At 39.2% G+C, this 26373-nt stretch overlaps 1 protein-coding gene across 4 annotated transcripts in view; it reads left to right on the forward strand.

Moving 5' to 3' along the window:
* Positions 1-26373, forward strand: part of FNDC3A (fibronectin type III domain containing 3A) — a 221288-nt gene that overhangs the window by 153427 nt on the left and 41488 nt on the right. For all 4 annotated transcript variants that reach the window (XM_053563739.1, XM_053563737.1, XM_053563738.1 and 1 more), the window contains 6 exons: positions 9277-9434; positions 14821-14880; positions 16514-16652; positions 20025-20078; positions 23151-23275; positions 24588-24762. In XM_053563739.1, coding sequence (XP_053419714.1) covers positions 9277-9434; positions 14821-14880; positions 16514-16652; positions 20025-20078; positions 23151-23275; positions 24588-24762 — 711 coding nt within the window. The remainder of the gene's footprint in view (positions 1-9276; positions 9435-14820; positions 14881-16513; positions 16653-20024; positions 20079-23150; positions 23276-24587; positions 24763-26373) is intronic.

A 26373-nucleotide genomic window follows, 5' to 3' on the forward strand; every position in this document is an offset into this window, starting at 1 on the left:
ACCAAACAAGAACTTACCTTGGGGGAAAGACTCCCTATTCAATAAATGGTGTTGGGAGAACTGGATGTCTACATGTAAAAGACTGAAACTGGACCCACACAAACTGGACCCACACCTTTCCCCACTCACAAAAATTGATTCAACATGGATAAAGGACTTAAATTTAAGGCATGAAACAATAAAAATGCTCAAAGAAAGCATAGGAAAAACACTGGAAGATATTGGCCTGGGGGAAGACTTCATGAAGAAGACTGCCATGGCAATTGCAACAACAACAAAAATAAACAAATGGGACTTCATTAAACTGAAAAGCTTCTTCTGTACAGCTAAGGACACAATAACCAAAGCGAAGAGACAACCTACACAATGGGAAAGGATATTTGCATATTTTCAATCAGACAAAAGCTTGATAACCAGGATCTATAGAGAACTCAAATTAATCCACATGAAAAAAGCCAACAATCCCTTATATCAGTGGGCAAGAGACATGAATAGAACTTTCTCTAAAGATGACAGACGAATGGCTAACAAACACATGAAAAAATGTTCATCATCTCTATATATTAGAGAAATGCAAATCAAAACAACCCTGAGATCTCATCTAACCCCAGTGAGAATGGCCCACATCACAAAATCTCAAAACTGCAGATGCTGGCGTCGATGTGGAGAGAAGGGAACACTTTTACACTGCTGGTGGGACTGCAAACTAGTACAACCTTTCTGGAAGGAAGTATGGAGAATCCTCAAAGCACTCAAACTAGACCTCCCATTCGATTCTGCAATCCCATTACTGGGCATCTACCCAGAAGGAAAAAAATCCTTTTATCATAAGATCACTTGTACTAGACTGTTTATTGCAGCTCAATTTACAATCGCCAAAATGTGGAAACAGCCTAAATGCCCACCAACCCAGGAATGGATTAACAAGCTGTGGTATATGTATACCATGGAATACTATTCAGCCATTAAAAAAAATGGAGACTTTACATCCTTCGTATTAACCTGGATGGAAGTGGAAGACATTATTCTTAGTAAAGCATCACAAGAATGGAGAAGCATGAATCCTATGTACTCAATCTTGATATGAGGACAATTAATGACAATTAAGGTTATGGGGGGGGAAGCAGAAAGAGGAATGGAGGGAGGAGGGTGGGGCCTTGGTGTGTGTCACACTTTATGGGGGCAAGACATGATTGCAAGAGGGACTTTACCTAACAATTGCAATCAGTGTAACTGGCTTATTGTACCCTCAATGAATCCCCAACAATAAAAAAAAAAAAGAAAAGAATTTGATAAGCTAGAGCAAATGTGATGATCATCTGTCTTAATTCAACATTTAGATTTCACAAGCTGTGCTCAAATAAATATTACTCCTTTTGCATTTTGAGAGAAAAAAAATATTTCTTGGTTTATTAAAAAAAAAAAAACTCTCTTCCCACCCACAAAAAAAAGGGGGGCGGGGGCAAAAAATCTGTGGTAAATTATCTTATGCTGACTTGCCAAAAAAATGCTTTGCTTTGTTTTGGGTATGAAAACAAATTGGAAAAATTGTTATTGGCTCGGCGCCTCTGGCTCAAGCTGCTAAGGTGCCAGCCACATACACCAGAGCTGGCGGGTTTAAATCTAGCCCAGGCCCACCAAACAACAATGCCAGCTGCAACCAAAAAATAGCCCGGCGTTGTGGCAAGTGCCTGTAATCCCAGCTATTTGGGAGGCGGAGGCAAAAGAATCGCTTGAGCCCAGGAGCAAGAGGTTGCTGTGAGCTGTGATGTCACAGCACTCTACTCAGGGCAACAGCTCGAGGCTCTGTCTCAAAAAAAAAAAAGAAAAATGGTTATTTTTAACACCTTCTCCACAAAGGCCACTTTTTAATTTTGCCACGTTTTGGAATTTTGTATAAGCGAATCCATTATCTGACCGGCTATCTGACAACCCTGAAATAATAGATGTGGTTGCTCTGGATTTCTTCATTCTAATTTGTTTTGAGAATGGAGCATATACTTGTAAAAAAAAAAAATGTAAATGTACACAGAATTATTCCATAACAATAGCTAACACAAGTTGATTGCCAGGCCCTATTCAAACTGCTTCAAATGCATGCATTATTTTCTTTAATTTCTAGGACAACCCTGTAAGTACTATTTTCCCTGTTTTACAAATGAGGAACCTGAAGCAAGAGTGAGTTTTAATAAATAGTAATGGACCTAGGATTGAAATTCAAGCATTGTCCTTACAGGGGCTCTTTATGTCCGAGTGTGTATCACCAGATTTACTAGGAAAGGAAATTAGTAGCTTTAGTAGGATTAATTTTTGAGTATCATAATAGCTAATGCTGGTAGCATTTACTTGTTATAGTATATATTAAAAGTCTAATTTTCAGACATAAAAAATAAGTCTTAACAATTCTTTTAAAGAATTTCTTGCCCAGCATTATGAGGAAGATATAATTTAGTAAGGTAAGAAGCCCTGTATCATAAAACTCAAAGTAATGCTGATGATTTTATTTTGCTTTATTTTATTTTAGTTTAGGTGACTATGCCTCTTTGATTAAATTACTTGTATGGGTCAGGGTTTTTGTTTGCTTGTTTTTGTGTCTGGTTGTCTTTGCATGCTCTAGTTAATTTAGAGCACTAAACTAAATGCTTTCATTTACTTATTCATTCCATAAATATTTGACCACTTAGGAAACTCCAGGTGCTGTGCTAAAAGCTAGATATAGAGTGGAAAACAAAGAACAAACACGGGCCTTGTCCCAGAGCTCAGTGTAATAGACTAAGCATCATGCAGCAAGTATGAAGGTATACCTGTTAAGTGCCAGAATAGAGACAGAGTTCAGTTAGAGCGTGTAACGAGGAGACTAAACCTTCACAGGAGTATCAGAGAAATTTCCCCAAGGAAGAATGATTGAAGTGAAATCTAGAGAAGTAGTGGTTGGGCACTGTGGACAGGGGAGAAGAGTGTGGGGTCAATATTGCAAACATAATGATTAGCATTGGAAAAGCCTCGAACGTGGCACAGTTAAGGAACAAAAGAAAAGGAAAGGAAAGGAAAAAAGTTCGCTAGTTCAGAACACACTCGCGCCTGTCTCACAGTTCACTAGCTCACCGTGCAGTGTGCAGGAGAGAATGCGGTGCAGTCGCTGGTCTCAGAGCCTCACCTGCACACTCTGGGGTTGAATGACCTGGGACAAGTCATTTAACTTTTCTGAATCTGTAGTTTGTGTTTACAATTTAGTGGAAATGGAAAATGGCATTATAGGCCCTGGCGTGCATGGTAATTAACTTTATTGGAAACGGTTGTCTTGTTACTTGTGCTTTGAAATGTTCGTAGTCTCATTTTTACCAAAATCTTTATTTCAATAATGATTAAAATTAATTGTTCCCTGCTTTTTCCCCACTACCTTCTTATTTTCAGAATCATTACCCTTTCTTTCCCTTTCCCTTTTCATGGTTACTAACAGTACTATCTGACTTCCAGTTTCCTTAGGCTCAACCTTTGATTATTTTCTTACTTCCTAGTTCCCATTTTAAACAAAGACCAAGCATTATTGGTTCTTTTGTTTTAATATTTCTAGAAATCTGGAAATGAGATACTTTCATTTCTCACTTCTGTGATCTTTGTCAAAATTCATACTATATGTGGGGTTCTGAACTCTCACCAGTTAGCCTCCTACCTTAATTTAACCCAACAGACAGATTTTCTCAAGGATGGTTTTTATCACTACCTGACAAGTATCACAATATGCCTCAAAGATTAAAATATATACTGTATGTAATCAAGCTAACTTGTTAAAACAACTATTTTCATTTTTGCCTGTTACCATCTAATCACAATTTTTTGTTGTTGTTGTTGGTTTAATTTTTTTTTTTTTTTTTTGTGGTTTTTGGCCGGGGCTGGGTTTGAACCCGCCACCTCCGGCATATGGGACCGGCGCCCTACTCCTTGAGCCACAGGGGCCGCCCTAATCACAATTTTTTTATATGTTCACATGTCTATTTTCGGCTACTACCTAGGAGTGGGTTCAGGATGGGAGCATTGTGTAGTGGGAAAAGAACTGAGTTATTCAGGTCTAGAGACTGGCAGAATGACCTCGGACAGTTCCTTATCCTTGCAGTAAAATGAAGGTCATCATTTCTGTCTGCCTACTTTAGTGGGTTACAAGCATCAAGTGGGATGGATGCAAAAGCAAATGTTACTTCTAGAGTTAGTGTACAAATAGAAGACTTTTTCAGATGATTTCCAGATATTTATTTTTAACCCTATTATTCACCTCTTCCTCCAATACTGCATCTCCTGAGGCATCTGAAAAAATACTCAAGTTTAGGCCAGGCACAATGGCTCACGCCTATAATCCTAGCACTCTGGGAGGCCAAGGTAGGTATTGCTTGAGCTCAGGATTCAAGACCAGCCTGAGCAAAAGCCAGACCCCATGTCTACTAAAAACAGAAAAACTGAGGCAAGAGGATCGCTTCAGCCTGAGTTTGGAGGTTGCTGTGAGCTATGACACCAGATCACTCTACCCAGGGCAACAGCTTGAGACTCTGTCTCAAAAAAAAAAAAAAGAATACGCAAGTTTGGATGTATTGCCAGCAACTGTATAAAACCAAATTCTTGATTTTTTTTTCTAGACTTTATCTTCTTTGTTCTTCTAAAATGAAGAAAGAATTGGAGTAGGTCCCTTTCGTTTGGTTTCTTTTAGTATTCCACCAGTAAACACCCATCCAGATATATCAGTATTACCTTTACTCGCCCCGTGCCAAACTGTACTCCAAGCTTGTGAATTCTTTCACTGTGAATTTCTAGGCTCCACTCTTCACTGCCCCCTTCACCACTACTGCCCCATGTACACACAGGCACGGTTACCACCTCAGTCTGCACAGGAATTTCACAGTATCTGTGTGGCAGTCCACCTATCCTTTATACAGCTCTTATAATCCACCTGAAACCAGCAACAGAAAACAACATTGAGGTATTATTTAGACCACAGTCATTCTCTGCAGTCTCCCTGCAGTATTTGACATGGTTGATCACTTACTATTTCAAAACACAGTTGGTTACCCTTGTCTTTAAGGACGTGACGATATTCTTCTTTCTCTTGTGATCATTTTAATAGTTCTTTATCTCTCCTCCTCCCTTAAACTGTAGTCTGCATGGGAGTCAAATTACTAGGGAGATTTTTTTAAATACACACTCATGCACATGCCTCAGACAAGAAGCTTTCAAATGTGAGCTTGTGATAGAAACTGCTCATTCCTATATTAGTCACCTACCTCTTTCTACCTAATTATACATATTCTATCCAGAATAAATTGTAAAATTGTATTCAAAATTGACTTCTTAGGTTTTCCATAATTAACCCTAGTGAAATTGGTCCCTTTGTGCTGTAACATTTATGTGCAAATCATAAGATAATTTTTTCATAGGATGAGTTAGGAACAAACTCATAGCATGAGTTTGGACTCTGAGGGAGGGTCAGTCAACAGCATTAACTGGCATCATCGTTTTTTTTTTTTTCTATAAAAACAGATTGGAAAAGTTGAAATTAGCATTTAAAAAAAATTTTTAGTCATATTTGCTAAATTTAACATAGTATACTGGAAGTCTGTTTACTTAATAACTATAGTTTAGTTTAAAAGCTTAGTTAATATTTACCAATATTAATTTCTTAGAGTTGACAAAAAAGTACATGGTTATGTAAGATGTTAACATTAAAGGGAAGCTAGGTGAAAGACAGACAAAAACTTTTCTGTAAATCTAAATTTATTCCAAAATAAAAAGACTTTAAAAATACTTGATTTGAATAACTGTAGTAAACAGTTGATCTTACTCAGCCTCTCATTGTGCGGAAGAGTCCTACAACCCTAAAAAGTTAATAGTTTAATATTGCCAAGCAAATCAGTGGAGTCTTGTGCCTCCTCCTCGATGTTTTCTCTACTGCCTATACTTCGGGTGACACAGTCAGTACCCAGAGAGCCTGATGAAGTAAGGTCCGTAAAGTAGATGCCACTTACTGCTGTTGACTAACCCTCCCTCAGAGTCCCATTCACGTTCTCACAATTTAACACAGCTGTCATCATCCCATAAAATCAAGAGATGCTTAAGAGTATGCATATATGTATGCTGACAGTCTGGTTTAAAAAAAAAAAACTGTTCTGGGTGGCGCCTGTGGCTCAAGGAGTAGGGCGCCGGTCCCATATGCCGGAGGTGGCGGGTTCAAACCTAGCCCCGGCCAAAAACCACAAAAAAAAAATCAAAATGAAAAAAAAACTGTTCTGTTATAGTTTAGCCAGATAGATACTGGTTAAATACAAGAAATCATTTTTAAGTCCATTGAAAATTAAACATAGTACCAAGACTTCAAAACAGTACTGTCCAGACTTAGAGAACTTTGAAAAGGAAAGAATGTTATACTTGTGTAGAGATCGTTTATTCTGCCTGATTCAAAATAGGATAGTTCTAATCCTAGTGATTATTGGTTTGGCTGTATGTTTAAAAACACTAAGGTAGTTAGTCATAGATATGTATAATTTCAAAGCAAGCTTTTACATAGATGCCTACGTATAGTCTGATACCTTTCTTACCAATTCTTAAAACTTACCTAATCTTTCAATTTTTCTCTTTTTCTTTCTTTCCATTCTTTTCTTCTTATTATAAAAGTAATACATACTCATAAAACTATTCCAATAGTATAAAAATATATAAAACAATCAAAACCACCTGTTTTTGTGTCTCACAGTTCTCCCTGTATCTCACCACACACACACACAAAATCCCCAAAGATGATATTTGGTACATTTTTGTACAGTGCATTTTTAGATATTTTTGTATATATTTTTTAAAATTTAATATAACTATAATCATAGGTTATATGAGATTGGACAATTAAGTTCATGAGCTCATCCTAAATACTTTTTGTTGAACACCACTGTGGTCCCCTTCCAAGTGTGCCCCTTGGGGAGCTGAGCACTGACACCAGCGCCTAGTCCCCCCTTCAAAGCAATTTTTCTAGAATGAGTTTGCAAACTTAATTATCAGACCTTGTATCATGTGCTATTCTGGAGTGATACTCAGCAATGAGGCTGTCCCACTTCTTCAAGGATGACTTCTAGGCCCCCCAGCACCTGCGGCTCAAGCAGCTAAGGCGCCAGCCACGTACACCTGAGCTGGCGGCTTCGAATCCAGCCCAGGCCCGCCAAACAACGATGACGGCTGCAATCAAAAAATAGCAGGGCGCTGTGGTGGGTGCCTGTAGTCCCAGCTACTTGGGAGGTGGAGGCAGGAGAATTGCTTGAGCCCAGGAGTTGGAGGTTGCTGTGAGCTGTGATGCCATAGCACTCTACCCAGGGCGACAGCTTGAGGCTCTGTCTGAAGAAATAATAATAATAAAATAAAATAATAAAAAAGGATGAGTTCTAAAGCTTAATTGTCCAGCCTTGTATACTGCTTTTCAGCTTCCTTTTTTCTGTTACTATATAGAAAAAATGCATTGAAGGAATCTTTACATGTCGGTCAGCATACATACAGAGTGGCCATAAAGTTCACATACAATTTACAATAACGTGTGGACTTCGTGACCCCCTGAATATGTGCCTTGATCCTTTGTTGAACACCTGCGTAATAATGTGTTAAGAGGCCATTTTGTGGCGGCGCCTGTGGCTCGAGGAGTAGGGCGCCGGTCCCATATGCCGGAGGTGGCGGGTTCAAACCCAGCCCTGGCCAAAAACCACACACAAAAAAAAAGAGGCCGTTTTGTTTTGTTTTGTTTTTTTTAACTGTTATTTAGGTATACAATGCCTTGATCTTAATTTTTTTTTATCATTAAGAATGCCACAATGAACATTCTTAAGTGCATATATTTATATATTTATGAAAGTCTATAGGATGTTAATCCTAGAAAAAATATTTCTTGAAGCACAATTCCTGAATCAAAAAGTAAACACATTTAAAAATTTTATAATGGTTCCCAAGTTGCTCATACAAGACTTATACCAATATATATTCACAGCCACATTTAAGAGAGTGCTATTTCTCTAAATCTTCAATACAAAAAAAAATTAAAAATCAACGCACTAAATATTATTGGTTTTATAATCTTCCCATATCTAGTAGATAAAAAGTGGCATCTTGTTTTGACTTATATTCATTTATTTATGAATACTATTACACACTTTTTTTTATTATTAAATCATAGCTGTGTACAGTAATGCAATCCTGAGGTACAAGGTGCTGGTTCCATATACAGTCTGAAATATTTTCACCAAATTGGTTGACATAGCCTTCATGGCATTTTCTTAATTCACTTTTTTTTTTTGAGGACAGAGTCTCAAGCTGTCTCCCTGGTCAGAGTGCCATGGTGTCACAGCTCACAGTAACCTGAAACTCTTGGGCTTAAGCAATTCTCTTGCCTCAGCCTCCCAAGTAGCTGGGACAACAGGTGCCCACCACAACAGGTGCCCGCCAGAATTGTTGTTGCAATTCTCGTTGTTTTAGCTGGACCTGGCCGGGTTCAAGCCCTCCAGCCTCAGTGTATGTAGCTGGCACCCTATCCACTAAGCTACGGGCACCGCCCTGTTACACACCATTTTATGTGTTCATTTATATTTATGTTTCTTTGGACTATCAGTGACCTTTGCTCATTTTTTTTTTTTTTTTTTTTTTTTTTTTGTAGAGACAGAGTCTCACTTTATGGCCCTCTGTAGAGTGCCATGGCCTCACACGGCTCACAGCAACCTCCAACTCCTGGGCTTAAGCGATTCTCTTGCCTCAGCCTCCCGTGTAGCCGGGACTACAGGCGCCCGCCACAACGCCCGGCTATTTTTTGGTTGCAGTTTGGCCGGGGCTGGGTTTGAACCCGCCACCCTCGGTATATGGGGCCGGCGCCTCACCGACTGAGCCACAGGCGCCACCCCTTTGCTCATTTTTTTTCTTGAGTTTTTTGTCATTGTCTGATTGCAGTAACACTTTCTAAGCTAAGGAAATGAACCCATTCAAATGTTATAAGTAGTTTTTTTCTCCCATTCTTTTCTTTTGACTATATATGCTGTTTACACTAACAGTTTTTAATGGCCCAAATTGGTCTTTAAACTTTTGTTGAAGCCATTTGCCTTTTCACAACAAATTATATCTCATCTAGAAATGGGTAGGTTTCTATTTGTGAGCCATGTTATATAAGCATATACATATATGTTTTGTTTATTCTTGAATTCTTAAATAAACATCTGTGAGATGTTCCACTACATTTGTTTCAGAGATCTTTTAAATGTTATGTTTTTGCAGGCCTCAGACATCCAGGCAAGGACAGTAGTACTTACCTGGTCCCCACCCTCCAGCTTCGTGAATGGTGAAACAGATGAATCTACTGTACCAGAGCTCTATGGCTACGAAGTTCTGGTCTCAAATACTGGAAAAGATGGGAAGTACAAAAGTGTCTATGTGTAGGTATTTGCTGTGTTTTACTCTCTTCTATTATGTAAGTTAGCGATAGCTGCTAAGGAGCTTAGTACTAATTTTGTTCTATTTTTCCTTCTTCGTGCTTTTATTTTAAATCTGTTAAGTTCACCCATGAGAGTGATTTCAATGTAAAGAGTCCAGTGCAGCCTGGACTCTTTACACTCTTTCTGTCTACACTCCCTCAGAATAATCTTTTTCACTGTCAACATTCACTTTTTCTTCTAGGTAGGCTCCCTAGTCAATGTTTCAGTATTCGTGTATTCTTAACGCATTAAATATGAATTATGGTATGTAGAACCCAGAGCCAGAAATGGAGAACTCGTAATTGTGTTCTCTCAGGACATATGGCATTGCTCCTCTAAGGCCTTGGATCTAATTATTCTGCGTACAAGCTCCTGTCTTAGGATAAAATGAATTTCGTTAGCAGAGTTCCTCATTTGTATGTTGTTATGCTATAATGGTCATGTTTTGAAAATCTAACATTGTTTTCCTTCCTTGGTTTAAAAGCATATTGCATATCACAGCTTCCTTTCAGCCAGGGGTGCCATCTTCCAGGAATTCACTAAAATGATGAACACCCTGGGAGAGAAGAGAGGCACCCAACTCGTCTTTTCTAGCCCTTTCAGAAAACTTGGAGTTGTTCCTTTGGCTACATACATACAGGTCTACAAGAAAGGTGATATTACAGATATCAAAGGAGTGGGTACTGTTCAAAAGGGCTGCCGCACAGATGTCGTCATGGCAGAACTGGAAGAGTCGGCCAGAGTGCTGTTGGCATTACCATGAACAGACAAGGGCAAGATTCTTGCCAAGAGGTTTCTGTTTGCATTAGCACACTCAGCACTATAAGAGCTAGCTTTCTGAAATGCGTGAAGGAAAATAATCAGAAAAAGAAGAAAGCCAAAGAGAAAGGTACCTGGGCTCAAGGTACCTGTTCCACCCAGGGAAGCTCACTCTGTGAGAACCAATGGAAAGGAGCCTGAGCTGCTGGAACCTAGTCCCTATGAATTCATGGTGTAATTAATACCTAGCACACTTTTTGAGAACCAGTGAAAAGGGGCTTAAGGTGCTCAGATCTATTCCCTATGAACTCATGGCCTAGTATGTATAGCATTCTCTGTGACAGTGGAAAGGACCCTGAGCTGCTGGGAACTGCTCCCTATGAATTCATGACATAATAGGTATAAAAAATAAAAGGCTGTAAAAACAGACAGAGCCTTAGAAAGATTCAGTAGCTAAATTATAACCTTTATGACAGTTTTGAAATAAATTTATTTTTCTGTCGTTATTCACATGGACAGTCTAATGAAAAAAATAGAAGGTAATTCTGAATGTTAGTAATACATACTTAAACAGCAGGAAGATGTAAAGGAGGTGAATGATCAGTTAACACACAACACTAGCTACATCATCCTTCTTGGTATCTTTTTTCAAAAAAGTAGCTGGTAAGGAGAAGAAAGGAAAATGATCCTGCCCCAGTGACTCTTACCCAGTCACAGAAGGTTATAAAAATGTCCTGCTTCCTCTTCATTGAGATTTCCTTGTGTTTATTCGTTTTCTTAAAAGGCATAGATAAACCCACCTATCTCCGGGTTAATAGAGGATTAAGAGACCATCAACATAAAGGTTTCTTTTGTGTTAATGGCTATTTCTAGTTAGAAATGGCTGCTTGCTAAGAGAGGCCATTTATTTCCATTTGTAGCCTAACCAGGGAGCCCAAAAAGGACATTAGTCACCTCGCTGAGGGTGCAAAGGACATTAGTCACCTCTCTGAGGGAGCTCCTGTGCCTGCCCTGTTCATTAAAGTGCACTTTCATCAATGAGACACATTTGTTTCTCATATTTATGAGCTTTGATTTGAAAAACAGAGTAGCTGCAAAACGAGGGCAAGGAAATGGCAGGGAACACTGATTTAAAAGAAATGAAAGAAAGTAAAGAATAGGCTGGTTTGTGGCTACAAACTCAAGTCACATTTATATCAAATGATATAAATATTTTAAAATGTGTATAGTGACCATGGAGCGTGCTTTGCTTTTACTATTCATTTTTGTGTTTACTCATCTTAACTATGAACTCTTTTAATACAAATATTTGCTCATATTTACAGGGTACACGTGATATTTTGTTACTTGCATAGGCTGTGTGATTATCATGTCCGAGTGTTTCAGTTGTCCATCATCTTGAGCATTTGTCATTACCGTGTGTTAGAAACACTTCAAGTCCTCTCTTCTAGCTAGTTTGAAATATACAATACATTGGGCGGCACCTGTGGTTCAGTGAGTAGGGCGCCGGCCCCATATGCCGAGGGTGGCGGGTTCAAACCCAGCCCCAGCCAAACTGCAACAAAAAAATAGCCGGGTGCTGTGGCGGGCGCCTGTAGTCCCAGCTACTCGGGAGGCTGAGGCAAGAGAATCGCTTAAGCCCAGGAGTTGGAGGCTGCTGTGAGCTGTGTGAGGCCACGGCACTCTACCGAGGGCCATAAAGTGAGACTCTGTCTCTACAAAAAAAAAAAAGAAATATACAATACATTATTATTAACAGTAGTCACCCACTCTGCTATCAAACATTACAACTTCTATCTTCCATCCAACCCCTTCACCACTTCTCTTTATCCCGCCACCCACCCACACATCCCTCCCGTCGCGTGGTGTCTTTACTCTGTTCTCTGGTTCGTGAGAGCAGCTTCCACATGTGGTGAGACAGTGCGGTGTTTGTGTTTCTGTGCCTGGCTTATTGCGCTTAACATCATGGTCTCCAGGTCTGGACATGTTGCTGCAAATGCCATTTCATTCCTTTTCATGACCAAAGATTATCCTGTTTTGTATATATTTTGTATACCACATTTTCTTATCCATTTGTCTGTTGATGGACACAAGTTGATTCCGTATCTTTGCTATTATAAGTTGTGCTATAATAGACATTAAAATGTAGGTATCCCTTGTATAGACTGATTTCCAGTTTGGATGCATGACCGGTTATGGGATTACTGAATCATATGATAGCTCTGTTTTTAGTTTGGGGAGAAATCTCTATACTGTTTCCCATAATGGCTGTACTAACTTACATTCCTACCACCAGCATGTAAGAGTTCCCTTTACTCTGAGTCCTTGCTAGCTGTTATAAAATCTGTTACTTTTGTCTTTAGTAGTCATTCTAAATGGGGTAAGGTGATATCTCATTGTGGTCTTGATTTGCATTTCCCTGATGACTAGAAGTGTTAAACATTTTTCACATAACTGTTGACCATTTGTTGAGCTCCTTTAATACCATTATTTTGAATTCTTTATCCAAGATTTCATAAATTTCTTGATTGGAACGTGGAGAATTATTGTAACTGTACTCCTTTGGAGCATTCATATTTCCTTTCTCTTTCATGTTTTTTGCGTCCTTATATCTAGGCATCTGGTGTAATAGTCACTTGTTTCAGTTTTTTTAATTTGTTTTCATAGGAGAGGACTACTTCCTGCAGACATCTGTCTGGTTTGCTTTGGGTTAGGCAGGGCAGGGCACCGTGGCTTTGATTCAGGGTGCCTGTAGTTGGATAGTCTCCTTAATAAGATTTCTTCTTCAGCTATAACTGTGTAAGTGGTGTCTGTAAATTCTTCAGTGGCTTAGGGTACAGTTGTTAGTAGAGGCTGTGGTAAAGTTTTGCTGGGGACAGAGATGCCAAGCGGGCCTGTTGTTGGGCCCGGTGGTGGAGGCTCCAGAGTGGCAGACACTGGTACAAGCAACAGCAGGTCCAGATAGGTCAATTCTCAGCCCACCTGGCAGCGTGCTTGGATGCCTGAGGTGGCAGCAGTAGGCTGGGTAGGTGGGCAGGTTCTTGGGCTCCTGGGGAGTGGGTATGACAGATGCCAATAACAGTGGTAAGAATGATCTCTGGGTCCCAAGTAATCCACACTGATGTTGACAGTGGGTGTAACAGGCTGAACAGGCCAGTCCCCAGCCATGCAGGTGACATGTGGGAGTGAGTGCCCTCCTTGGTGGTAGATGCAGGTTGGATGATGACCCCAGCCTCGTCCCCAAGGGGGATTACATGCCAATGGTGGTAGACTGGGCTATGGATGGTCCTCAGGCACCCTGGATGGTATATTTGGGCACTGGAGGCAACAGAGCTGGGCCAAGCAGACCTATTCTTAGGCCCCCCTGCAGCACATGCAAGCACTGGCTGTGGCTGGTGGAAGTGAGATGATGCCCAGGCCCATGGCAGAATGCTCTAGTAGGGGCAGGAGCACAGTTGCACCTCAACCTCACTACTGGGAAGGGCCTGGTTGCTTTCTGTGGCAGCAGCTATATGCAGGCAGCTGGAGAGGTCACTTGTACTTCATTCCTGACCCAACCACGGCAGCAGCTGCAGTTGCTAGGGGCAGTAGGTCTTTGCAGGCATCAGCCTGCCAGGGAGGCTGCCGGTAAGGAATGTCAGTGGGGACCCAAAGGTGTGGAGATGCGGGAGATTGTTGGGTCCCAGGCAAGATGCAGCCTGGTAGGGGCTGGGCTGTCAAGGTGGGACTTTCCTGTAGCTGCTTAGGGTGTGTGGGACCCAGCATTAGCTCCCTCTCTGAATCAGTGCCTTCTTGCCATCTCTAGGCAGCTTTTTTTGTCAGTCGCAGGGACCACAAAGATCTATAGCCTTTCCCATATGGGGTGCAGGAGTCTGCAGTGAGAACATGGAGCCCAGGACGCCACTCCCTTTTTCCTTTCCCTGCACTAAGGAGCCTGTCTGTGGGACCAGCTGATCCTGGCCAAGCAAGATGCTTTGTGGCTTGGCGTCCGTCTCCCTCCGTACCGTAGCTGTTTGCCGTCACTTCTCTGTTGAATCCTAACGCTCTGTCTCAGATGATCTCCTTGAAGCATCACTATCTCCTCTCTGCTTTGGTTCTTCTTTGTGGAGGAATTATATGCCAGATGCTTCTAGTTAGGAAACTCGAACCCCCTCTTTAACATTTTAAATGAGGTTTCATATTATTTGCTAAGAAAATGAGTAGTGGCAGACTCCTTATAAAAATTTGGTGGTTTTAATTTCAAGAGTATCTATTTTACTCAGTATTTTATTATAATTGTGCAAAATGCATTTTTAAACAATTGAAAATTTATTTTCTTCAGTAAGCTAAATATCTTCCCTAACTTCACTTCAGTAAAAAAGCCTGGCTTACACACTTGATCTGCTTAGCACAAATTTTTGTTTTAAAGTAGTATGAAAGTACCTACTTAAGTTTAGTTACACGTCCTAGTTGCACGAGTTCTGTATTCGTGGAATCTGAAAATGGGTATAATTGGTAAAGAAGTAGTATACTTCATCAAATACCCCAAACCATAGTGTATAATAATGCACATCCTTTAAAAATGCTTTATTACTCCTTTTTTCCTCAGAGGAGAAGAAACAAGCATCACTTTAAATGATCTCAAGCCAGCCGCAGATTACCACGCAAAGTAAGGAGCTCCTGCAGGTGCTTGTGTGGGACACGACATAGCTTTAGGATTGTTTAGTAATTACTTTCTTAAAATCTAGAATTTAAATATTTAATTATTAATTAAATAATAAATTTATAAATAAATAATGCCAATTTAAATATTAATTTGGTATTTAAAACCAGGATTTTGTGAACTTCGATTCTTTTATTGATACAGTTAATATTTTCCATAAAACCAAAAACATAACGTTATAGCAAAGAGTTTAATCACCCTGTTCATAGCATCCAAAGATTGGAATGAATCCATAGAATATATCCACAATATCTAGTTTAGCACTGGAAACTTGTCTCAGCTTTTTTAATTTTTATAAAATAAGCAATACTATTTGACTTATACTTACATGTTTTTACTACATCCTATTTTGGAAAGAATTTGAGATAGTAAAACTCAGAGAATATCACAACCTGTAAGAATAATCTAGGTACTTACTTTTTTACTCTGTGCAGTTTTTCTAGTATAATTTACCAAAATTTTATAGACTCCAGGTCCTCCCTAGCTATGACCTGTTATAACGCATTTAGTTAATCACCTGCATTCTTTTTTTTTTTGAGACAGAGTCTCACTTTGTAAACTTGATAGAGTGTTCTGGCATCATAGCTCACAGAAACCTCAACCTCTTGGGCTCAAGCTATTCTCTTGCCTCAGCTTCCTGAGTAGCTGGGGCTACAGGCACCCACCACATTACCTGGCTATTTTTTTGAGGTGGGGTCTTGCTCTTGCTCAGGCTGGTCTTAAACCTGTGACCTCAAGCAGTCTACCTGCTTTGGCCTCCCAGAGTACTAGGATTACAGGTGAGAGCCACAATGTCCAGCCCTTAATCACGTGCATTCTTTTTTTTTTTTTTTAATTTTTTGAGACTCTCACTTTGTCACCCTCGGTAGAGTGCCATGGCGACATAGCTCACAGTAACCTCCAACTCTTGGGCTCAAGCTCTCTTGCCTCAGCCTCCTGAGTAGCTGGGACTACAGGCACCCACTACAATGTCCAGCTATTTTTAGATACAGGGGCTCGCTCTGGCTCAGACTAGTCTCGAACCTGTGAGCTCAGGGTAATCCACCCACCTCGGCCTCCCAGAGTGCTAGGATTACAGGCATGAACTACTGCGCCCAGCCTCAATCACCAGCATTCTTGAAAAGAACGTTTGTGGTTGGGATTATTTCTATTTAGCTGTTACATCTTGAAGTGTACTTCCTATGGATAAACCCCAAGTATTATCCAACCTAATCTTTTTCAAACTGGATTTTGAATATTGAATTTAATTTTGTGGGTTTTTTTCAACATTTTTTTTTTTAATGAAATACAATCACCTGGAATAGAAAATATCAGTATATTACTCCTAGTTAAGAGTATTGTTTCAGGAAACTTGATTGTATGTGCATATGTGCCCAGACACAGTTATATCACAATTTAAAATGTAATTCTTATACCAGGCTCCTATCCTGTTGTTTTATTAATGGCCATCTTTTGCTTCTAGTAGTCATATTTTCTAGATAGAAGGTTTAGAGGGCACCTTACTAACTTGCAAGGTGATGCTATTAAAAGAAGAATAGAGTGATTTTGCAGGGTAAAAATATTTATTTTATTGCCATAGAGTCCAGGCAGAATACAATTCTATAAAGGGAACTCCTTCAGAAGCTGAAAGCTTTACTACCTTGAGCTGTGAACCTGATACACCTAATCCACCAAGGATAGCCAATCGGACCAAAAATTCACTCACTTTGCAGTGGAAGGTAAGAATACTCTGTAGAGAATTTCCACTTGGACATTTGGGGGGTTTTTTCCTCCCAATAAAACCATTTTAATTGCTTTCAAAGACAAAAAGAGCTTAGCTTTCACCTAACTGATTTGCCGTTGCTCTTTATAAACTTGAAACAAATGCTTATTTATTTAATGTAACTTAAAATAATCCTCTTACTGGTTTTTCTTACTATATGCAGATACAGCAAAAAAGACTTGCTTATAACTGGTAGTCCTCATTATATTGCACTTGTGATGACATTGAAATGCGCAACTGTGATTCTCAACTCATTATTCCTTTTTATAATACTACGTAGTTTGTTAATAACACCTCTGTGTCCTGAATTTTACCCTAAAATGACTCGGTTCATAATAAATAGACTCAGTTTTTAAAATACCAGTATACCACTTAAAAGGAGGAATAAAGTATTGTACATAACTATGATTTAATAAAAAAAAAAAAGGAGGAATAAAGTTTTTCTTAAGAGAATATGTATTTTAATGTATAAATGCTTGTGGCCCAGCTACACTAAGAGATAGAATCAAGTAGACAAACACCATACATGGACTTAGTAATTCATGTGCCACAGAGTTGTCATCAGTGATTTGATTTTCTGAAATGGTGTACAGGTCTTGGTAAATTTCTGAACAAATTAAATACAGTGTTTCCCAAATTACATAGTAGTTGCGTTCTTGGGAAATTCAAGATCTGTTAAAACCATACCAAAAATACCTTGTTAAGTAGGATTAGGTTCTAGGCTCTGATGAATATAAACAGATCTTTCACCTGCATGAATGTTCAGCAGGACGGTCAAAAGTCCTAGAGGATGGGAATGATTTCTTATCATACTCATCGTTGCACACTCTGCAGGGCTGTCTGTATCCTTGACTTTCACCATAACACCATCAGACCCTCCTCCCCTGTATTACCGTGGCAAAAGTCCCCCCCACAGAATTTCAGAACATCCCCTAGAAGGGAGCACCACCCCTGTTAGCATTGATTTGCAATGAGATGTAACTATTCATCTTGATTTGATTATATTTTACCACAGGAACAAAATCCAAGGCTAGCTTCCTTTTCATTTCCTTTGAAAATGAGGGGCTTACTACTTGCTTGTTTGCTTGTTTGTCCCTAGCTCTTCTGAGGATATTATTGAAGTACTATTAGCACATGTAAAGCAAACAACTACGTATGAAGGCACATTTTCATGTGTGACAAAAAGTATGACTCATTTCATTTCCTGTCACAGTGGCATTTTATTGATGGATGTGCTCAGACCCTTTCTTTTGGTAGGGCAGCTGGAGTAGCAGTTCAGTGCCCTTCATGTGGGCTGGGATTTCTGTAGGTATCTGTTCTTTTTTCTGAAAATAATTTAAATTCGATTTTGCCTTGGACAGTATCCCAACAGGCTTATATAAAATGTAGGCCATGCTGCCTCTTTAGGTTGCTCAGGCTTGGACCCTTCTAGGAAAGGCCCTATGCACATATATAGTAAACAGGGTTGGAGGAAGATACCATGGTCACTATTATTGGGGATAGTATTACATAACTCAGAGTTGCTGGGAGGATTCAACAGGTAATATCTATGTAGCCCATGTCACAGTGCTGGAAACATAACAAGCACAATAATTATTATTATTTAGTTTTAAAGGTGAAGAAAACTTAAGAGTAGCTTAGTAACTATACTAGTTACTTTAGTATCCGGTCTCTTGACTCTGCTGCCTAACATAATCCAAAAGCATTCCTGCAGGGGTTAACCTGGGAGGTAACAGTTGAGAGAAGTATTTCATTAACTGACTTTGTTTAGAATTGCCAATGTATGGTAATGACTAAAAAAAAAAATTAGCCTTCTACTCTCTTTTTGCTCTGGCAATAAAAGACCTACAGCTCGACCTCTGGAGTACTGCTGGGTAGAAATACTGGTTTTGTGCTCAGATAGACCAAATGTGGTTCAGTTCCACACTTAGTGACTAGTGATCTGATCTGGATAACGTTTTTGGTTCTTTGAAGCCCCCACTTGCTCTTTCGTAAAGTTAATGCAGTAATACTTCATAGAGGTGATGTGAGGACTAAGGAAAATAAGAGAAAACACTCTCTACATGGTAGTTTGCCCTCTAAGGTGGAGAAAAGCTGGATGATAGATCTCAGATTAAGGTGGACAGTAGCCTCACAGAAAAATACAAAGTAAACCTGAGAACTCAGCCACCAGACCGGAGCAATCTGGAATTATAAACTCTTAGGAAATATATTTCTGTACCCCACACTTTATGATAAGACTTGTGCTCGTCTCTCTTTGGATTCTCTTCTTCTGCAGTATAAGAGTTGGAATTTCCCAACAGTCCTTTTTCTTGCTGCTTCTCATTATATTCTCTTTTACCTGCCACTCAACAAGATGTTACTATAGCTAACAAGCAAATTCTGAACAAGAACGTACTGACTAGTTAAAAATTCAAATTAAAAAAGTTTATATATAATATCTGTGTTAGTGTTGAACAAATAATTTGGGCCTCTGTGTTCCTTTTTATTATAAACTTAATGAAAAACAAAAAACATAGTGATCCCTTATTGCCATTTACATAGTTAGCAGTGCTATATAAACACTGGATAGATTCCTAAAAATCATTTCAAAAGTTAAAATTATTTAATTTTGACAGGAGTCTTAAAGTCAGTTATCCTCAAATATATGAAGTTAAAATAAAGACGGGGTGATTATTTATTCTGCCAAAGGAAATGGGCTGAAATCGTAGGAAGAAAATTCAGTTAGAAATAAGGTTGAAATTCTTGATTACCAGAATGATTAAATACTGAAATAAAATGGCAAGGGAGACTGCATTCTTCACCTCTGAAAATGAGCGGATGACAGCGTCCGCAGTCTCGGGCAGTGGACACAGTGAGTCTGGCAGCAGGGACAGACACTGCCCTTTCAGGGTTTCCTTTAGCACTCCTAAGTCCTCATCCTTTGGTCTTTTATACAATATTCCATTTTTATTGTAAGATGAATTTTAATAAAAATGACAGAATTGAATCTAGCAGCTTAAACCTGGTAAAAATCTTCTAAAAAAAAATGCAAAATGATTTTTTTAAAAGAACTTTATAAGTTAAGATCTTGCTATAGGAGACTGTTCAGTGTTTAGAAAAACTTGAGTAGCCTCTTGCTTTGTTTGCGTTCCTTCTTTCTTTACATTTAAAAGGATTATGAGGTATAAAACACATACAGCTCTGTATTTTCTGTGCATATTTTTCCAGCACCTAGTCACAGAGAACATCTGTAGCATAAAATAGATTCCTTAGATTATTAGATCATCACAATATCATTTATGAAACTACTAATTTGTATTCACTTTGTTTTTTTGGTGTGTTTTAGGCACCAAGTGACAATGGTTCAAAAATCCAAAGCTTTATTTTAGAATGGGATGAGGTAAGTAAATTGAATTGTTTTATTTTTAGAGGGTTAAAATAATATGCATATCTTCACACAGAACTTTTGTTTGTTTTAATAATTGAGTGGGGGTTTTTTCTTTCAACAACAGTATGAATGGTTTGTGTGGCACATGAGTAGATTGAAAGTGTTGGCGGTGCCTGTAACTCAAGCGTCTAAGGCGCCAGCCACATACACCAGAGCTTGCAGGTTTGAATCCAGCCCAGGCCTGCCAAACAACGACAACCACAACCAAAAAATAGCCAGGTGTTGTGGCGGGTACCTGTAGTCCCAGCTACTTGGGAGGCTGAGGCCAGAGAATCGCTTAAGCCCAGGAGTTGGAGATTTGGAGGTTGCTGTGAGCTGTGATGCCCTGGCACTCTACCCAGGGCAACAGCTTGAGACTCTGTCTCTAAAAAAAAAAGAATAATAAATAAGAAAGTGTTTGCCTATCTTCTGTTTTGGATTTTTATCAAAACTGTGGCTTAAGAAGTTGAGATCCCATTTCTACAAAAAATTGAAAAATTAGGTGGTCACAATGGCACCTGTAGTCCCTTAGGCAGGAGGATCACTTGAGCCCAGGACTTTGAGGTTGCAGTGCGCTATGATGACACCAGTATACTCTAGCCAGGGTGACAGAGCAAGATTCTCTCTTATAAATAAGTAAATAAATAAGATAAAATAAAATTTGTCTCGTAGGTAATTGCCTTGATGAAGTAACTTTTATTCACATCAGCCTTAAAGGCAGGTGTATTTATTTCCTATGCCTGCCATAACAAATTACCCCAAACCTGATAATAAAACATCACATCTTTTCTCTTATAGTTCTGGAGGCCAGAAATCTGAAATCATTAATCACTGGGCCAGACTCTAGGCATCAGCATGGCCATGCTCCCTCTGGGGGTTCTAGGGGCAAATTTGTTTCCTCGCCTTCAGCTTCCATAGCTGTCCTCATTACCTGATTCTTGGTCACATGGCATTGCCTTTTCTCTCCTTACTTCCAGCATCACATCATCTTCCTCTTCTGTCTTCACATCTCCCTGTCTCCTTATTTTAAGGGCACTTAATTCCATTTAGGGTCCACCCAGATAATCCAGGGTAATCTCCAATCTCAAGATCCTTAACTTAGGTGAATTGTATAGTCCCTCTTACCATATAATGTAACATTCACAGGTTCAGAGGATTAGGACCTGGATATATTTGGGGGCCATTATTTAGCCAACCACAGTAAACGTACCAGGCTTTATCGTTTAATGCATCATTTTTCTGTCATTTATCGTAGTCACTTTTGCCCTGCTACTTACGTCAAGCTAAGAGGTGGGGCCAGAAGGAATAGAAGAAATTCCATTGATAATTTGGGAATTTGGTAGTATATGAAAAGAATAATAAACCACAACTAAGTATATTTTATTCCAGAAATTATAACATAATTAAGGATTAGAAAATCTGGCTTGGCGCCTCTAGCTCAAGCGGCTAAGACGCCAGCCACATACACCAGAGCTGGCGGGTTCAAATCTAGCCTGGGCCCACCAAACAACAGTGACAACTACAACCAAAAAATAGCCGGGTGTTGTGACAGGCGCCTGTAGTCCCAGCTACTTGGGAGGCTGAGGCAAGACAATCACTTGAGCCCAGGAGTTGGAGTTTGCTGTGAGCTGTGACGCCACAGCACTGTACCCAGGGCAACAGCTTGAGGCTCTGTCTCCAAAAAAAAAAAAAAAAAAGAATTAGAAACTCTATTAACATATCACATTAATATAAAAGTCATTATCATCTTGATAAATTAAGATAGGATATTTGATAAAATTTAGCATGTATCCCAGTTAAAACTTAAAACAAGTTAGGAATAGAAAGGCATTTCCTTATTTGGTAGTTATTTTTGTGCTAGCACTAACAAATAAAGGCATTTCTGTACAAAGCAAAAAGAAGTCAGAGTTGCCAGTCTTCCCCCACCTTTATTTAACACTGCTCAGGAAGTTATAGGTAAGTCAGTATGACTCAAAACCAAAACAAAAGGTAAAGTTACAGTGTCTAGGTGGAGGAGCAAAATTGTTATTATTTAGAGGTGATGTGAGATTCTAGATAGGTAACTCAGTAGAATCAACTAAACAGCCTTAAAACTAACAAGAAAATTCAATGAAGCACCCAGATAAAGACTAAAGTTCTTTGAAGCAGAAGTCACCATAACCACCCCTTACCTCTGCTTACACAATAAAGAAAAAATGGGTGGATGAGAAATTTGTCCATTTTCTTTAGCACCCTAATTTCTATAACTCTTAGTTGTCCTGAGCTATTCTTAACTTTTCTCTCTCCCCTGTTGCCTGTAATTGAGCTGTTTTCTCTGCTAGAACTCTTTCAGTGTTAAATTTAAGCAGTAGCAGCTCAAACCTTTTAGAAATACTTGGCAGCTACCTATGTGGAGGTTTGAAGATGGGTGGGAGCCTTTTCTTTTGTTTTTGTTTTTTGAGACAGAGTCACCCTCGGTGGAGTGCTATGGCACCATCACTCACAGCAACCTCAAACTCTTAGGCATAACCGATTCTCTTGCCTCAACCTCCTGAGTACCTAGGACTGCAAGTGCCCGCCACAATCTCAGCTATTTTTAGAGATTGGGTCTTAATCTTGTTCAGGCTGGTCTCAAACCTGTGAGTTCAGGTGATCTGCCTGCCTCGGCCTCCCAGAGTGCTAGGATTACAGATGTGAGCCACCACGCCAGCCTGGAGCCTTTTCTTAAAACTGTTTTCTTAGAACTTTTCCATAGATTAAAGAAAGCAACTAGTCCGTATCGAAGATCACCCTATTTCTGCCACCAACAGTCCCCCATAGAGATTGTTGGGTGTTTCTTTTATTAAAGCCAGAAATTTAGCATTGGCTAAAACAGTACTTAATTCAAGAGTTCTGCATTGATGAACTCTGCTGTATCTCCAGATATCTGCAGTATCTCGCCCTTCTCATGAGATCAATGACTTATAACGTATGCTTGCCAGTGTGTAACTATCAAGAAGGAATTGATGTGGATATATCTTTTTACAGTAATGTATATAATATATAATAATCAACCATTTCTTTTAGGGAAAAGGAAATGGAGAATTTTATCAGTGCTACATGGGTTCACAGAAACAATTTAAAATTACTAAACTGTCACCAGCAATGGGCTGTAAATTTAGATTATCTGCCAAAAATGACTATGGTACAAGGTAAGAAAATTTTATAAAATAAAGTAGATATTTTAGATGACCCAGTCAACTTCAATTTTATAATTATTCATAATCCAAATTAGTCACTAAAATTCTGCTTAGTTTATCCTTTTCTTGATATTATTAAGATGTGTTACCACATCTTATAGCTATAACTATAAGCTTAGGTATAGCAAAAGCTATAAGAGAATGTGTTAGGGACCACAAGAAAGATTAAAACTATCAGCTTTACCAAGATTTTCATATATAAATTAAATCTTTATATGTAATTTTATTATTTTGTTTAAAATCTTCTGAATTTTAAGAACATCTAAGATACCTAATTTAAATAGAAAGGCCAAGAGCCTTTCTAGGTTCTAATTTAAATAGAAAGGCCCAACAGTAAATTGATACTATTTTTACTCAAAGAGATACTATATAAATGGTATTATATGAAAGCATGTATAGAAGGTACAACATTTATACCAATAAAAGTGTTATTGTTTCTGAAAGGTAATACATATATTCTTTCATTGCCTGAATGAATTATGATGCAAAGGCTTAAAAATCTGAACAAAACTGTATTTTTATCTTTTTTGTGTGTGTGTAGAGACAATCTCACTTTATCGCCCTCCATAGAGTGCCGTGGCATCACACAGTTCACAGTAACCTCCAGCTCCTGGGCTAAGGCGATTCTGTTGCCTTGGCCTCCTGAGCAGCTGGGACTACAGGCACCCACCACAATGCCTAGCTATTTTTTTGTTGCAGTTTGGCCTGGGCTGGGTTTGAACCCGCCACCCTCCATATATGGGGCTGGCACCCTATCCACCCACAGGCACCACCCAACAAAACTGTGTTTTTAAAAGAATACCAACTCACTTTTTAGTCTGACCTGGTTATTGTAAAGATGTTATCAAATCCAAAATATACTACTTGGATTATAATTTGTTATCAAAAATTACATCAGTTTCAAAAATATTTGTCGGCTCAGCGCCTGTAGCTCAAGCGGCTAAGGTGCCAGCCACATACCCCAGAGCTGGCAGGTTCGAATCCAGCCCGGGCCTGCCAAACAACAATGACAGCTGCAACCAAAAAATAGCCAGGCGTTGTGTCGGGCGCCTGTTGTCCCAGCTACTTGGGAGGCTGAGGCAAGAGAATCACTTAAGCCCAGGAGTTGGAGGTTGCTGTGAGCTGTGACATCATAGCACTCCACCCAGGGCAACAGCTTGAGGCTCTGTCTCAAAAAAAAAAATTTTTTTTTGTGAAAAAGCTTATTCTTTGCTGCAAAAATATTTTTTTCTCATTCCTTTTTAAAAATTATTTGTTTCAACAGTGGTTTTAGTGAAGAAGTCTTGTATTACACCTCAGGTTGTGCCCCTTCTACACCAGCAAGTCCTGTGTTAACAAAGGCTGGAGTTACTTGGTTATCCTTACAATGGAGTAAACCCTCAGGAACACCATCAGATGAAGGAATTTCTTACATTTTAGAGATGGAGGAAGAAACTTCAGTAAGCATGAATATGTATTTTACACAGATTTTAAAACATTTTAGTGTGGCATTAATCATAATACAGTAAATACTGCCACAAAGTTAACTGCTCCTTTCCTAAGTCCTTTAAAGCTTTGGTTTGTGATAGTTTGGGAGGAATTGGGAGTGACTTGAGAACTCAGTCTTTTGCTTTCTTGGTATGTGGAAGAGTGTTTTGTTTATTGTGGGTGTTTGTATGTCTATGCCTGGGAACAGCATAGATTACACTTTAAATATACCTGTTTGGGGCTTGATAGAGGAGACGATCGCCACAGCCTTATACACTGAGCAGCACTAAAAGATGGGGGAATATCGTTACCTCCCTTCTCCAGTTACATTCATACACAGCTTCCCAACAGAAAATTTTAAAGAGTCTCAACGAAACTCTATAGTGCAATCTGAGGGCAGTGCCCATAGCTCAGTGGATAGGGTGCCGGCCACATACACTGCAGCTGGCAGGTTCGAACGCGGCCTGGGCCTGCTAAAACAACAGAGTCAACTGCAACAACAAAAAAAAAATAGCCGGGCATTATGGCGGGCGCCTATAGTCCCAGCTACTTGGGAGGCTGAGGCAAGAGAATCACTTAAGCCCAAGAGTCTGAAGTTGCTGTGAGCTGTGACACCACAGCACTCTACCCAGGGTGACAGCTTGAGACTCTGTCTCAAAAAAAAAAGAACTATATAGTGCAATCTGAATCTAGTTACCCATTACTCATTTCCTATGAGCTAGAACCTATTCAACCAGGAGTCAGAATGTCTCCTGTTAGTTCTACATAGTTCTATAGCTTTTCAGAGCTACTTTAAAGGAATATGGGTCCAAAATAGCATTGGTCTACTCCTGGGTTTATACCCAGGAGAATTGAATATACATGCTCATACAAAAAATGTGTCCATAAATGTTGGTAGCAGTATTATTCATAATAGCCCAAATGTGGAAGCAACCCAATGTCTATCAACAAATAAATGGATGAACAACATAAGGTACCCATTTACCAAACGTATATATGATGCACGTCCACAGGGCCAGGCACCAGGCTCGCTGCTGTACACAAACACCGTTCACAGGACGGAGTGTTATTCAGCCATAAAAAGGAATAGAGTGCCAATATATGTCACAACATGAACAAACCTCGAAAATACAATGCTAAGTAAAATAATACAGTCAAAAAGACCACATATTATTATGATTCCATCTTTATGGATATAGACAAATCCATAGAGATTGGAAGTATGTTAGTAAACAAAGGAGGGAAGAAGTGACTGCAGACCAAAAAACAACAGGATTTATTCTGAAATTAGAAGGTTACACATCCTTGTGAATATGCTACACATATAAGCCTTTGAATTTCATACTTTAGAAGGGTAGATTTTATGATAGGTGAATTAGATCTCAAATTTTGTTTTACTTTTAGAAATGATAAGTAGTAAAGCCTTGTCACTGTTGCTATAAAAGGCAATCCCAAACCTAAGTGTCATCCTCACCCACCAGCACAACTGACCATTTGTTTATTCACTTAAAACCACTATGTGTTCAGGGCAAGTTAAAATGCTAAATACTTAACAGCCCTGTTTAGCTCTGGCAGCATCTCTC

Source organism: Nycticebus coucang, chromosome 15 (assembly GCF_027406575.1).
Source record: "Nycticebus coucang isolate mNycCou1 chromosome 15, mNycCou1.pri, whole genome shotgun sequence".
In the NCBI taxonomy this organism is placed as follows: domain Eukaryota; kingdom Metazoa; phylum Chordata; class Mammalia; order Primates; family Lorisidae; genus Nycticebus; species Nycticebus coucang.